General features: G+C 51.6%; 1 protein-coding gene across 4 annotated transcripts in view; it reads left to right on the top strand.

The window, feature by feature from the left end:
• Nucleotides 1–29: 29 nt before the first annotated feature.
• Nucleotides 30–13,963, top strand: part of CCDC125 (coiled-coil domain containing 125) — a 48,930-nt gene continuing 34,996 nt past the window's right edge. For 2 of the 4 annotated variants that reach the window (XM_062212195.1, XM_062212193.1), the window contains exons 1-2: nucleotides 31–503; nucleotides 11,535–11,882. In XM_062212195.1, coding sequence (XP_062068179.1) covers nucleotides 11,573–11,882 — 310 coding nt within the window. In that variant the 5' untranslated portion in view covers nucleotides 31–503; nucleotides 11,535–11,572. Of the gene's footprint in view, nucleotides 504–11,534; nucleotides 11,883–13,963 lie in introns of all 4 variants that reach the window. The other 2 variants (XM_062212196.1, XM_062212194.1) reach the window with 2 other exon arrangements.

Raw genomic sequence — 13,963 nt, 5'->3', positions numbered from 1 at the left:
GGGACACAAGTATGCCTGCCCCTAAATAATACATTTTATATGCTTACCTTTAAGTCCTGCATTTTGGAGAAGTTCTGACAAAGAAAACAGCGGTTGCGGCTTAGCGGGTTCCTGCGGTTTGCGACACCGCCATGGCGCATCGCAGGAGGTGCAGGAAGTGAGCAGCGCCAGGTCGTCCCGTGGCAGGAATTCCTTTGGCCCGCACCGCCCTCGTCTTCCTGGTCCCGAAAGCCTCGCTTTCCAGGGCCGTCGGGGCCTCTGAACCTCAGGACTCCTGCGGTTTACACGCACTGGCCCCCGCTCTCTGCGGCGCCGTTCACTGCGCCTGTGGAGATTACTCCAGGGGGCTTTGAAGTAGGAGAGAGGTGGGCCCTGCTAGCCTCTGGCCTCGGAGCAGCCGCCGACTCATTCCCCTTTCCCGCCCTGGGCTCCACCCTCGGGTCACCGGGCCCGGAGGACGCGCGGCGGCTGCGGAGCGCGCGGAACTGGCAGTTCGGCGCCAGGTGAGCGCGCAGACGGGGGCGCCGGGGCCGGGGCAGCGGCGCGGGGCGAGGGCGGCGCCCAGGGGGCTAGCTCTGCGGCTGGTGCTGGGAGGGCGTCGGGGGCCGGGCTCGGCAGGTGCAGCCGGGCCGGGGCGGGGAGGATCCGGGCAGGGCGCGCCTGCTCACGAGTTCTCCGCGGGCGGTGGGCGCGGTGCGGACCCGCTGCCTTCGCCGCCGGCAGCCTCACGGCCTCCCCGACATGGAACGTTTAGCGACGCATTCCAGAGACACTTTCTGTGTCTTTAGCGCGCTCTTTTACTGAGTTTTCCTATTGATCTTTGAATGAAAACGACATCGTGCCAAACGCAGTGTGATATCCTGGTTTGGACCCTGGAACAAACCTAGGGCTTCCGCAGGAAAGCTTGAGCAGACCCTAATGAACTCTGCGGGATGGTCAAAGGCATGACCCGATGTGAGTTTGTTAATTTTGATAAACGGACTCTAACCTTACCCTTAGGACTGCTTCGGTAATGGGTTTATAGGAATTCTTAGTACTAGCTTTGCAACTTACGACAGATCTAAAATCATTCCAAAATAGAAATCTATAAGGCAAAATCCTTTGGCTAGGGGAAGCAGGCTGTTGTTTGCCAGGCTGTTGGCCAAGCCTGGCCGGAAATAGGTGTCTGTTTGACCAACTTGTTTGCTAAGGCAGAGTTGTCAGGCTGTGGGGGGACGGGCCTCCAGGCAGGCGACCACACTTCCTATGCACAAGCAGACGAGGCTTGCTGGCTCCCTTCCCATGGGGTGACAGGCTGGCATGGGGCATAGAACCCCGCTGGAGCTGTAGATAGGAGAAATCCCCACCGGCCCGAGGCAGGAAGTGCCAGCGCGCGAGAAAGGGGGCCTGGGAGCAGGTGCAGCCGCTCTGATCAGGGTGGACTCACAGAGCACACCCGAGAGTAGTAACACATGAGGCCGGATGTGACAACGAGCCTCACTGTGGAAAACAAGGTGGGACTGTGATGATACATGCCTTGGGAGCCATGGGCTGTTTGAGGGCAAGAGGAGAGCCCAGTAGCGTCTGTGCGTGGGTGGGCTTGACTGGGCAGTAGCTGTAGGATGGCATGGGGTAGCTAATTAGCAACCGAGTGGTTTAGTCCAGACTTGAGACATTCCACCGGGGCGGTGAAGGAATGTACAAATCGTTTGGGGAGATTTTTATGGATCTAGAGGACTTGGTAACTGAAGGCATCTAAGACCCTAAAAGAAAAAAAAAGATGCCCGTTTTGCACCTGGGTGTTTGGAGCGTGGGTGATGCATTTGCCGAAATAGAGGACTCAGGAGGAAACCCGGCCTGGGGGTGGAGAGGATAACCAATTGGCGTTCGAACAAGCGTTTGACTTGCTGGTAGGATCTCCAGCAGGAGCTATGTCCTGACACAGGTCAAGAGTGGCAGCCACACATACCCGGAAGGGACAGGAAGAGGAAAAGCAGCCTGGGCAGGCAGATGGGAGGCAGTCGGGGACAAAGGAGGGTGTGATTTCTGGTGAGGCTGAGGAGCCCAGGTGTTCCAGGGACCTGGGCAGGCTGAGCTAACAGTGTCCCAGCCTCTGCAAAGGTTGGGGCGGTGGGGTGGGGGGGCTGAGGAATGAGGCTGGGAGAGCAGCTGGTGATGGCTCAAGTGCTTGGGTGGGCCTCTGCCACCCAATTGGGAGACCTGAATGGAGTTCCTGGCTCCTGGCTTCCACCTGACCTAGTCCTGGCTGTTGTGGGCATTTGGAGCCAATGGAAAATCAATCGCTCGATCACATTCTCAGTCTCACTCTTGTTCTCCCTCTCGAGTTCTCTTTTCTCTTGCAGATTTTTCTTTTGTGTTGACCAATTCGGTTTTCTTTGCTGATGGCTGACTCATCTTGAACACCTCATTCCTTTTTTTTTTTTTCAGATTTGTTTATTTTATTTAAAAGGCAGAATTGGGGGTGTGGGGGGGTCTTCCATCTGCTGGTTCACTCCTCAAATGGCTGTAACAGCCAGATCTGGGCAAGGTTGAAACCGGGAACCAGGAACTCCATCCTGGTCTCCCACGTGGGTTGCAGGGGCCCAAGCACCTGTGCTGCCATCTGCTGCCTTCCCAGGTGCGTTAGCAGGAAGCTGGATCAGAGGTGGAGCAGCCAGGACTGGAACTGGCACTCTGATATGGGAGGCTGGTTTCGCAAGCAACAGTGTAGTGTGCTGCATCACAGCAGCAGCCCCAACCAGATCACTTTTTTTTTTTTTTTTTTTGACAGGCAGAGTGGACAGTGAGAGAGAGAGAGACAGGGAGAAAGGTCTTCCTTTGCTGTTGGTTCACCCTCCAATGCTGCAGCCGGCGCACCGCGCTGATCTGAAGCCAGGAGCCAGGTGCTTCTCCTGGTCTCCCATGGAGTGCAGGGCCCAAGCACTTGGGCCATCCTCCACTGCACTCCCGGGCCACAGCAGAGAGCTGGCTTGGAAGAGGGGCAACCGGGACAGAATCCGGCGCCCCGACCGGGACTAGAACCTGGTGTGCCAGCGCCGCAGGCATAGGATTAGCCTATTGAGCCGCGCACCGGCCTCCAGATCATTCTTAATGCATGCCTGAGGTTATACTTACTAAGCAAGAATCTGATGTACAAGAGGTAAAACACAGCTTCCCAAGGGATTATCCTTTGATTCAATAATTTCCTATCTACATTGACAAGTTAAAAACAAGCTGATCTGCTTTTTAAGGAAATAGCCTTATAAAAGAACCAAGAGGGTTTATGGAAATCTGGAGAAAAATGAGTCCAGTGAGCTGTGTTGAATATTGTTCAAAATAGCTGTCTGAGGCTTTCAGTCCTACTTGATGTCATAAATAATAGAAACTTAACAGACTCTGATGTTAGCTCACTGGAATTCTCCAAGTGGTATAACGTAGTGGCAAGAATATGAGCTCTGCCATCAGGAGCCTGGATTCCAAGTCTGTCAGCACCTCTCTCGTTAGCTGTTACTCAGCCCCTCTGTGCTTCAGCTTCAGTGTCTACACTTAAACAATAATGGCATTGTCTTGTGGAGTGTAAATAGAATAATCCAAGTTAAGCACTTAGAACAGTGCCTACTGTGTAGAAAGCAAACACGTGTACTAGCTATTGTATCATTAAAAAAAACTTGCTGATTTAATGGGTACCAGTTAATCATTTTCTCATCTAAGTGAGCACAACAGGTTGACAAACTTTTTGTTTTGTCGTGTCATCCAGTTTTTTTAAAAACGTTTAGCATCAAATCGTTTAGGTATAATTTAATATAATGAAATGTACCCCCTGCAAGTGTACAGTTTGTTCAACATGTAGAACTTTTCTGTTGTCCCCAAAAACTTCCCTCCTGGCCTCCCACTGGAGGTGGCCATACTCTGTTTTCTGTCGTTGTACATTAGCTTTGCCAGGATTTAGTACGTTATGTGCTTTCCGGCTTGGATGTGTCTGTGAAATTCACCTGCTGTGTTGCACATTTCAGACACCGTGATTCATTGCTGAGTGTGTTCTGTTGTATGGCTGAGCCGCAGCTTGTGTGTCTGTTTTCCTGCTGATGGACATTCGGGTTGTTTGCAGTTTTTGACTAATTTGAGTAATGTCTGAACATTCATACAGACATTTTTGGATAAATATGAAGGACTCCAATGGCTGGGTCACATGTTTATGAGAACGGACGGACTGTTTTCCACAGTGGTTAACAGTTTGTTATCCGCCAACAGTGTGTGAAATTTCATTTGCTCCACACCTTTGGCAGCACTTGGAGTTGTCAGTGATGTGTACTGGGACCTCCCATGTTTTAAATTTACAGTTGTCTGGTGACTGATGATGTTGAGTGTCTTTATGACATATTTGTTCACATCTAAGGGACGTTGTTTTTAACGTTGAAAATATACGGCACTTGGAATTTAAAAACACAGAAATTCCTTCATATGTGACTACATTTGCTTGGTAACAACATGTTTGTTTCTTTTTAGGATTTTTTTTTTTAATTGAAATGCGGAGTTACAAAGAGAAAGGAAGAGAAACAGGGCAGTGCACACACACACACAGATTTTCCATCTGCTGGTTCACTCCCCAAATGGCCACAATGGCTAGGAGTGGGCCAGGCTAAAGCCAGGAGCCTATAACTCCGTCTGTGTCTCGCATGTGAGTGCCGGGGCCCAGGCACTTGGGCCATTTTCCTTCCGCTGCCTTCTCTGTGCATTAGCAGGGGGCTGGATCGTGAGTGGAACAGCTGGGATTTGGACTTGTGCCCCTTTGGGATGCCAGGTAATGGCAGCCTACTGAGCCATGGGGCCGGCCTCAATATGTGTTTTTTAAAATCGGGGCCAGAGCTTTGGACAGCGGGTTAATGCCCTGGCCTGAAGCACCAGCATCCCATATGGGTGCCGGTTCGAGACCTGGCTGCTCCATATTCCATTCTGATCCAGCTCTCTGCTATGGCCTGGGAAAGCAGCCGAAGATGGGCCAAGTCCTTGTGTTGGACCTCTCAGTAGAAGAGATGCCCACTTGCTCGAGAGGACGCCCAAAAATCCAGACTCCAAACCAGCTGATGCAAAAACATGAGGTATTTATTGTACGTTTGCGCAAACGGGCCCCTACCTCAGGCAGTGAGGAGGAGCCTTGAGCGGCAGTTTCACACAGGTTATATAGGCAACGAATTAGCATATTCCTAACGCATGCATAGGATTGGTCAGTTCAGAGGGATCGTTAGCATATGGGAGAATGCTGGCGAAGAATGCTGGTGGAGAGTGCTGGTATAAAATGCAGAGGTGGCACGGGATTGGTTGGTTCGGAGGGACAATTAGCATACCGGAGAATGCTGAGGGAGAGTGCTAAGATGTTACAGGATTGGCCGGTCGCAGTGACATCATAAGTGTGCGCCTAGAGACCCTCCGAAGGGAGGGGCAGCTCTGCTCTGGGCGCGCCCAGAGGTTTCCTGGAGGGGAGGGGCATTTCTGCTCTGGGCGTGCCTAGAGGTTCTCTGAAGGGGATTGACTTTTCCTTCCCAGAGAACGTCCTGCCCGCTAGACTCTGGGGAACATCCAACCTCTTAAGAAGCCCCTGATATTTGCCCAGGCCTAATTTCTTGTCCCTCTCCCTCATAAGGGTCCTTCACTTGGGCCCCTGCACCCCTGTGGGAGACCCGGAAGAAGCTCCTGGCTCCTGGCTTCGGATTGGTGCAGCTCCAGCCGTTGCAGCCAATTGGGGGGTGAATCATCAGATGGAAGACTCTCTCTCTCTCTCTCTCTCAGTCTCTCTCTGTAACTCTGACTTTCAAATAAATGAAATCTTTTTAAAAATCTATAAAAAATTAACTTCTATTCATTTGAAAAGCAGAGAGGGGTGCAGGGAGGCTGCTTCCATCTCCTGGTTCACTTCTCAAACACCCAGCACAACCTGGGCTGGGCTGAGTCCTAAGCCAGGAGTGAGGCCCACTCCAGGTCTCCCAGGTAGGTTGCTGGAACCTAGTCACTTGAGTCATCACCACCCCCTCCCACGGTCTGCATTAGCAGGAATGCCAGCGTTAGAAGTCAGAGGAGGCATCAAACTTATGCTTTTCAGTGTGGGATGCTGGGGTCTTAACCTGGTGTCTTAACTGGTAGGACAAACAGCCACCTCTGCATGTGTTGTTTTTAAAAGGTTTATTTATTTTTATTTAAAAGTCAGTTACACACAGAGAGAGAGAGAGAGAGCGAGAGAGAGAGAGAGGTCTTCCATCCAATGGTTCACTCCCCAATTGGCTGCAACGGCGGGAGCTGCGCCAATCCAAACCCAAGAGCCAGGAGCTTCTTCCAGGTTTCCCATGCGGGTGCAGGGTCCAAGGACTTGGGCCATTTTCTACAGCAGAGAGCTGGATTGGAAGTGGAGCAGCCGGGTATCGAACCGGCACCCATGTGGGATGCCAGTGCTTCAGGCCAGAGCGTTAACCCACTGTGCCACAGCACCTGGCCCCTACATGTGGTTTTCATAGTGTTGTCAGGTTACAGGCCCAACTCATGCACACTACTAGAAAAACAATTCATCTCTTGCTGGTAGGGAGAGAGAGTTGTTCCTAGGTTCTTATCTTCACACATGAAAGAACTCAAGGAGATGTAGATCAAGTGGAGCGGGAATGTGAGATGTATTTAAAGATAAAGGGGAAGTTTACATGCAGACAGAGGTGCAGGCAACCTCAGGAGGAAGTTAGCATCGCAACGAGCAAGATTTGGGGTCATCCTGCTATGGAATAGGGATGGTGCTGGGGTAGGGCCTAATTAAATATTCAAAGGAGACAGAGTTTGGGGTGGGCGCACATGGCGATCTCCAGGAGTTTCGTGCCATCCGATGCGCATGTGGCTGCAGAGCACGTGTTGGAATCTAGAAAGTCCGTGGCGTCAGGTGCATGGTGGGGAGTAGGTGTGTCGAGCCTGCGGCCACGTTGCACCAGCATGAAAGGGGTGTGGTGTTTGGGAGGTGCAGTCCTCAGCTCCTCCTCGCTGTCGCCCTGCCTGCATCGCATTTTCTGACAGATAAGATTTATGTAAGGATACAGGAGGGAAAATCCAACAAAAAGCCAGATTCATCTGCCCATTCAGAAAGTGGTTTAGGGATGGAGTTAGGACAAATGCAGCAGGAGTGGGCAATAGCATGTGATGGAACAGGACAGGTCGAAAGGAAAGGGGTGTGTCAAGTCCTTTGAACCTGTGCATTGGTAAATCACGCTTTTACATCATGGCATGTTCAGAGATGGCTGCTGTGGGGTCACCAGTGCCGTGACATTCACATTATAATGGGCCACGAAGCAGGCTCCACTCACAAAGTTGGCTGCAGGCAGTTCTGTCCAGTTCTATCAGGGACCCTAAAGAGATAGCTCGGTAGATGTTTTTTTTAGCAAAGGCAAGCCTTATGGAATAGCATGTTACTACGCAACAGGCAGGAAAATGACTATTATGGGATGTAAGCATGTTGGGCAGCTGGGGGAAGCTCTCTGTTAAACAGGGGGTGGGGGGAGTCTTCATTATCCACGGTTTCAATGGTAGAATAAGAGAGAGAAACAGAGAGCCCCCAAAGATGCGAGACTGGTTTCATTTCTTTGGAAGTCCTGGAAAGCACCACTCCCACAGCAGGGTTTTTAGAGAAAGATGCCAGGGGTGTTTATTTTCCACCACACCCAGGCCAGCCTTGTGGGAAGGGTGAAAGATTTCTAAACAGCTACAGCAGAGCCGCTGTTTTGAAACGGCTGGTGGCGAAAGCTCCTTTCTGACTGCAGTCAGTGCTGGGGGCACAAGGCCCGGGGAGCTTTCTGGGAGCTGCCACGCTGTCACCAGGTAGGGGGCTGCAGTGGGCTGCACACGGCCAAGGCTCCCTCGGGGCCTTGTTTGCCAGGAGACGTTTCTTCTGGGAAGAAGGGCAGGCGGCAGTCCCATGCAGCATTGCTGGGGTGACCGTTTTGTTTTTCTGTCCTACAGGCAAGACTCTGTTTGCGCTTCCTTCCTTTATTCATTTACTAAACAAGTATCTTTTTTTAAGGTTTATTTATTTATTTGACAGGCAGAGTGACAAAGAAGAGAGGCAAAGAGAGAGATCTGTCCACAGGTTCACTCCCAAATTGGCCACAACAGCCAGGGCTGGGTCAAGCCAAAACCAGGAGCCAGGAGCTTTATCCAGGTCTCCCATGGGGGTAGCAGAGGGCCAAGTACTTGGGCCATCTTCCACTGCCTTCTTGGGCGCATTAGTGGGAGCTGGATTGAAAGCAGAGCAACTAGGACTTGAACTGGTGCTCCACTATGGGATGCTGGCATTGCAGGCAGTGGCTTAACCCACTACACCTCAACACCAGCTCCTGTTAAACAAGTCTTTATGGAGGGCAGATGATGTCTCATACCCCCCCCCCTTTTTAAAGATTTATTTATTTGAAAGGCAGAGTTCCACAGAGAGAGAAAGAGAGGCAGAGGCAGAAAGAGAGAGAGGTCTTTCATCCACTGGTTCACTCCCCAAAGGGCTGCAATGGTCGGAGCTGCACTGATCCAAAGCCAGAAGCCAGGAGCTTCTCTAGGGTTTCCCACGGGGGTGAAGGGGCACAAGGACTTGGGCCATCTTCTACTGCTTTCCCAGGCCATAGCAGAGAGCTGGATCAGAAGTGGAGCAGCCGGGACTTGAACCGGTGCCCATATGGGATGCCGGCACTGCAGGCAGTGACTTAACCACCTACTCCACAGTGTGGGCCCCTCATATCCTCTCTTTTAAACACTGGGTATACAGCAGTGAGCTAAACAGACAGAAGCTGCCACACTCAGGGGCTTCCATTCTGCTGGGGGGGGGGGGGGATCTGGAGGGGTTTGGGCTCTGCTGGAAGGAAACTGGAGGCATCTTTTCTATGCAGATGCGTCCCAGGCTGGCTGAGCCTCCTGCCTCACCTGGCACCCAGGTGCGGATTAACATTTCTAAGAATTGTTTCCCCCTTCTTATTGGCCCTGATTTTCATGGTATAATTTGAAAAATAGACAGGGAGGAGTAGGTTAGGGGGTCAGGGAGAGGAGGGGCTTGCAGTTGGGTGGTTTTAGGAGAGGCCCCTTGGGGAAGGTGACACTGAGTTAAAGACCACCATGACTGTGAGGAATAGGCTGTGCTACATGAAGGTCCAGCACATTCCAGAACCTCAGGGCGTTGTTGCATCCACTCGGCAGCTAAAATAGAGTATTACAAAAACCAGTGACAGTCACACATGAATTTTATTGAAAATGAAAGGCAAGGTAACCGATCCGGACCAGCCAGTGATCGGGATCAACACTCCTTACCAGAGTGCGGCCCCCAACAGCGGGTTACACAGCTTTTTATAGTATTCTGTCCACTAGGGCTCACAATTTCAAACCAGACTCCTGGTACACAGTGAACAATAAAAAGGAAAACCAGAATGTGGCTGTAAGATAAGAGTTCACAGTAACAAACCCAGTAACAGATCCAAGATATGGTTGTAGGATAACAGTGAAGGACACATTTCAGTCAGCCTGGTTCCTGGGAATTTGGGGCCACAGAGTTTCACAAGATCCACCCTTAGCCGTTAGCAAGCAAAGCTGATATGTGCAGAAGCAAGAGATCTGCAGTTAGCTTTTAGCCACACTCACTCCATTTTGATTCTGACTGTACAGCGTGAAGTGGGAAAGGGGGCAGGGCTTTGGCCTCTGGAAGGGCTTTGGTTTTCACTGGGGTTGGGTTGCAAAACACAGCTGTGGCATGCTTTGAGAAGGCAAGAGAGGGAGAGGTGGGGGGCGGGGGCACCGCCGTCTTCCACTCACTGTCTCCAGTAGAAAACCTCTGCTAATTCTGTGTGTGCACAAATAGAACATGAGCCGGGTGGGGCTCTGGGAGAGACTGCAGGTGCCCTCGACGCCGGAAGTGGGTAAAGGGCCAGGGGTGGAGGGTGGGAAACGTCCTCCGGCACAGGGCAGTCCTGCTCGCCGGCGCTCTCATTTTTCAGACTTTGCTCAATTTTGTGTCGCCCTTACGCTCGTGAGACCGGAAGCATTTCCTTTGTAAGTGTGTTTATGAAGCGTGTTCTTTTTCCTTGGCAAGGCCTCCTGATCACTACTAGCCTGATGACTGGAGGCAGGAAAAGTCTTTCCGGCTTTCCTGCAATTCACCGCAGCCTTTGATATACGAGGTTTGATCTTTTCTTATCTAAAAAAGTCACAGAGCGTTCCGTGGTCTCACTCCCTCTGCTTGTCCTCAGTTTTGCTTGAGAAGGTTTTGGCCACTTAAGGTCAACTGTGGTCCGGAAATACTAAATGGAAGGTTCCAGAAATAAGCAATTCACAAGTTTTCCAGTTGTGCACTGTTCTTGTGATGAAATCTCATGCCTGGGGCTGGATCAGCTCTTTGACCAGCGTATCCACGTTGTATACACTCCCCACACCTCAGTCACGGTTTCTCAGGGCTTGCGTTCAAGTGACGCTCATTTTACTGAATAATTGCCCCACAGGGCATGCGTCACGATGATGGTAACTCGGATATGCTGAAGAGAAGCTGTAGCGCCTCCTTCAGGTGAAAACGTGAGCATGCTTGACCGAATAAGGAAGGAGAAGGTAGGGGATGCTGAGGTTGCTGAGACCCGCCTCTGCCTGAGTTGTGAAGGGGGACAAAGAATTCCCTGCTGTTTTTGCTGCAGCACCTCAACCTGCAAAAGTTACTGCCATTGGGTGAGAAGTGCCCAAGGTGGAAGAGGCGTCAAACTGTAGGGCTTGGTACTGCTTGTGTTTGGAGCCTTCATGGGGTATCCCCTAGAGTAAGGGGGTGCTGCTTTACCACTGCCCCGCCAGGAGCAGTGTGTGTTAGTGTGTTGCTGACACACTCATGCCTGCCTGATACAGGAAGGAACTTTTCCCCCCTGAAAAACCCAACCCTTTAAAAGAAAAAAAAAAAAGTTGGTTTATTTATTTGAAAGTCAGAGTTACAGAGAGCCAGAGGCCGAGAGAGAGGTCTTCCATCTGCTGGTTCTCTCCCCAGATGACTCTGAAGCCTGGAGCCAGGAGCTTCTTCTGGGTCTCCCACACAGGTGCAGGGGCCCAAGGACTTGGGCCATCTTCTACTGCTTTCCCAGGCCATAGCAGAGAGCTGGATCAGAAGTGGAGCAGCCAGGTCTCGAACTGGTGTCCACACTGTGGTGGCTTTATCCACTATGCCATAGCGCCATTTACTACTATATTCTCTACATTGTTTGGTAAATCTCAAAAGAAAAGAAAAACCTTTATTCCTCTTATCTCATTGAGACTTCATAGTCTTTTTTTAGGATTTATTTATTTTATTTATTTGAAAGACAGAGTGACAAAGAGAGAAAGAGAGAGAGAGAGAGATCTTCCATCTGCTGGTTCACTCCGCAGTGCCTGCAACAGCCAGGGGCGTACCTGGCTGGAGCTGGGAGCCAGGAGTCTCAGTCTAGGTCTTTTACATGAGTGGCAGGGACCCAAGTACTGGACAGTAGGTGCTGTGCCAAATGCCCACCTTGCATTGATGGCTTTTTAACAGCTGTTTTTCTCCCCCACAGAAACCTGTTTTTCCTTCTGCGAAGGACGCCTTTGGCCCATGAGCAAGCTGGGGAGGTCCCTGAGTGAGTCGCAGGTGCAGGCCTGGGAAGCAGAAGAGGATGACATGACAGAAGGCGATTTAGGGTATGGCCTCGGCAGAAGACCCGGTGGCATTTACGAGGTGCCAGGTCCACGGTTATTCGCGTCCAGAAAAAGATCCAACGAAAAGACCTTTAGCCCTCCCCCGTTTCCAAGAAAGGGGGAAGAGAGATGTGGAGCCGTTTTTCACTTTCCCCAGCAAAAGAGCTTGCCTGATACCTTCCCGCCCGGGCCCGGACGCCCCAGCTGCAGACGGCAGAGCAGCACTGGTGAGAGCGCTGGCTCCCCCTCCTCCTCTCCCCTGGGAACGTTGTCCTTGCTGTAACCCTTCCCGCACCTGGAAATAGGGTGACCCCAGCGGACTGTAGAAATCCGTGTTCCATACCTCGCGGCAGTGGCGGTGGTACAAAGGTGGTTGATGATTATCGTACCCAAGTATTGTACAAATTGTGAAGTGCAGTGGTGACCTTGTGTCTGTGATGAATGGCTGTCAGTCATGTCAGTAACCGTGCCCTGCCTTGCTTTGTTTTACACTGTTGATTTCTTATATTTTTTCTCCTTATTCAGCACAGACCCAGGTTCTGGAAAAAACCTTTTTTTTTTTTTTTTTTTTTTTTTGACAGGCAGAGTGGACAGTGAGAGAGAGAGACAGAGAGAAAGGTCTTCCTTTTTGCTGTTGGTTCACCCTCCAATGGCCACGGCGGTTGGCGCGCTGCGGCCGGCGCACCGCGCTGATCCGAAGCCAGGAGCCAGGTGCTTCTCCTGGTCTCCCATGGGGTGCAGGGCCCAAGCACTTGGGCCATCCTCCACTGCACTCCCTGGCCACAGCAGAGAGCTGGCCTGGAAGAGGGGCAACCGGGACAGGATCGGTGCCCCAACCGGGACTAGAACCTGGTGTGCCGGCGCCGCAAGGTGGAGGATTAGCCTAGTGAGCCGCGGCGCCGGCCCGGAAATAATCTTAAAAGTAGGCAGAGGCCCTAATGCTGTGGATTTTACATTCTCTCTGTCTCTCTCTGTCTCTCTCTCTCTGTCTCTGTCTCTCTCTGTCTCTCTCTCTCTCGCCCTCTCTTTTAAAGATTTATTTATTTGAAATACAGAGAGAGTTCCAAAGAGAGTGGGAGGGACAGAGAGAGAGAGAGAGAGTGAGAGAGAGAGAGATCCTCTATCCGCAGGTTCACTCTCCAAATGGCTGCAACGGCCAAGGTTGGGCCAGGTCAAAGCCAGGAGCTAGGAGCTCCATCTGGGTCTGCTATGTGGGTGCAGAGGTCCAAGTGCTTGGGCCGTCTTCTGCTACTCGCCTAGGTGCATTAGCAGGAAGCTGGATTGGAAGCAGAGCAGCAGGAACTCAAGCTGACACCCATAGGGGGTGCTTATCCTATTGCACCACAATGCTGGTCCTGGATTTCACATTCCTGTGTGGGATATGGAAGCTAAACTCACAGATCAGCGGGTGTATAGCCTCAGGCAGTGGTGGATGAAGCAGTAGTGAGTGGTCTGAGGCCTGAGGCACTGCTGTTTCAGGCCTGGGCATGGTGAGGCCTCTCTAGGGAGGTGGCATTGGAGCCCCTCAATGAAGGAGGCAGCAAGCCTGGTGGCCTGGAAAAGGCGTGTTCCAGGCAGGACACAGGTGCTTCCAGGCATTGTAGAATGTCAAGAGGTTCTCAAAAATTATAAAAAAAAATCAATTTTAATTTATCATAACCAAAAAGAAATTAGGCCGTGTTTTGGGGAGAGAATAAAAGTCAGAGTCACGTTGTGATGGCATCACTGGGAATCCAGTGATGAGTGGGTGCCCGTGTCACATGTCTAGCTGCACCCGTCCAGCTGAAGCTCATGTGATCCACGTCATAAAACTTCTTCTCCTGGAACCCTCCCTGCCAAAGTCAAACAAACATAAATTAAAACAGCATGAGGGCCGGCACCGTGGCTCACTAGGCTAATCCTCCACCTTGCGGTGCCGGCACACCGGGTTCTAGTCCCGGTCGGGGCACCGGATTCTGTCCCGGTTGCTCCTCTTCCTGTCCAGCTCTCTGCTATGGCCCAGGAGTGCAGAGGAGGATGGCCCAGGTGCTTGGGCCCTGCACCCGCATGGGAGACCAGGAGAAGCACCTGGTTCCCGGCTTCGGATCAGCACGGTGCGCCAGCCACAGCGCGCCGGCCACGGCGGCCATTGGAGGGTGAACCAACGGCAAAAGGAAGACCTTTCTCTCTGTCTCTCTCTCTCACTGTCCACTCTGCCTGTCAAAAATAAATAAATAAATAAAAATTAAAAAAAAAAAAAAAACAGCATGAGATGGGGTCAGCGCCGTGGCATAGTAGGTTAATCCTCTGCCTGCAGTGCTGGCATCCC

Source organism: Lepus europaeus, chromosome 15 (assembly GCF_033115175.1).
Source record: "Lepus europaeus isolate LE1 chromosome 15, mLepTim1.pri, whole genome shotgun sequence".
Lineage (NCBI taxonomy): Eukaryota > Metazoa > Chordata > Mammalia > Lagomorpha > Leporidae > Lepus > Lepus europaeus.
This window is presented reverse-complemented; position numbering and strand designations above follow the sequence as displayed.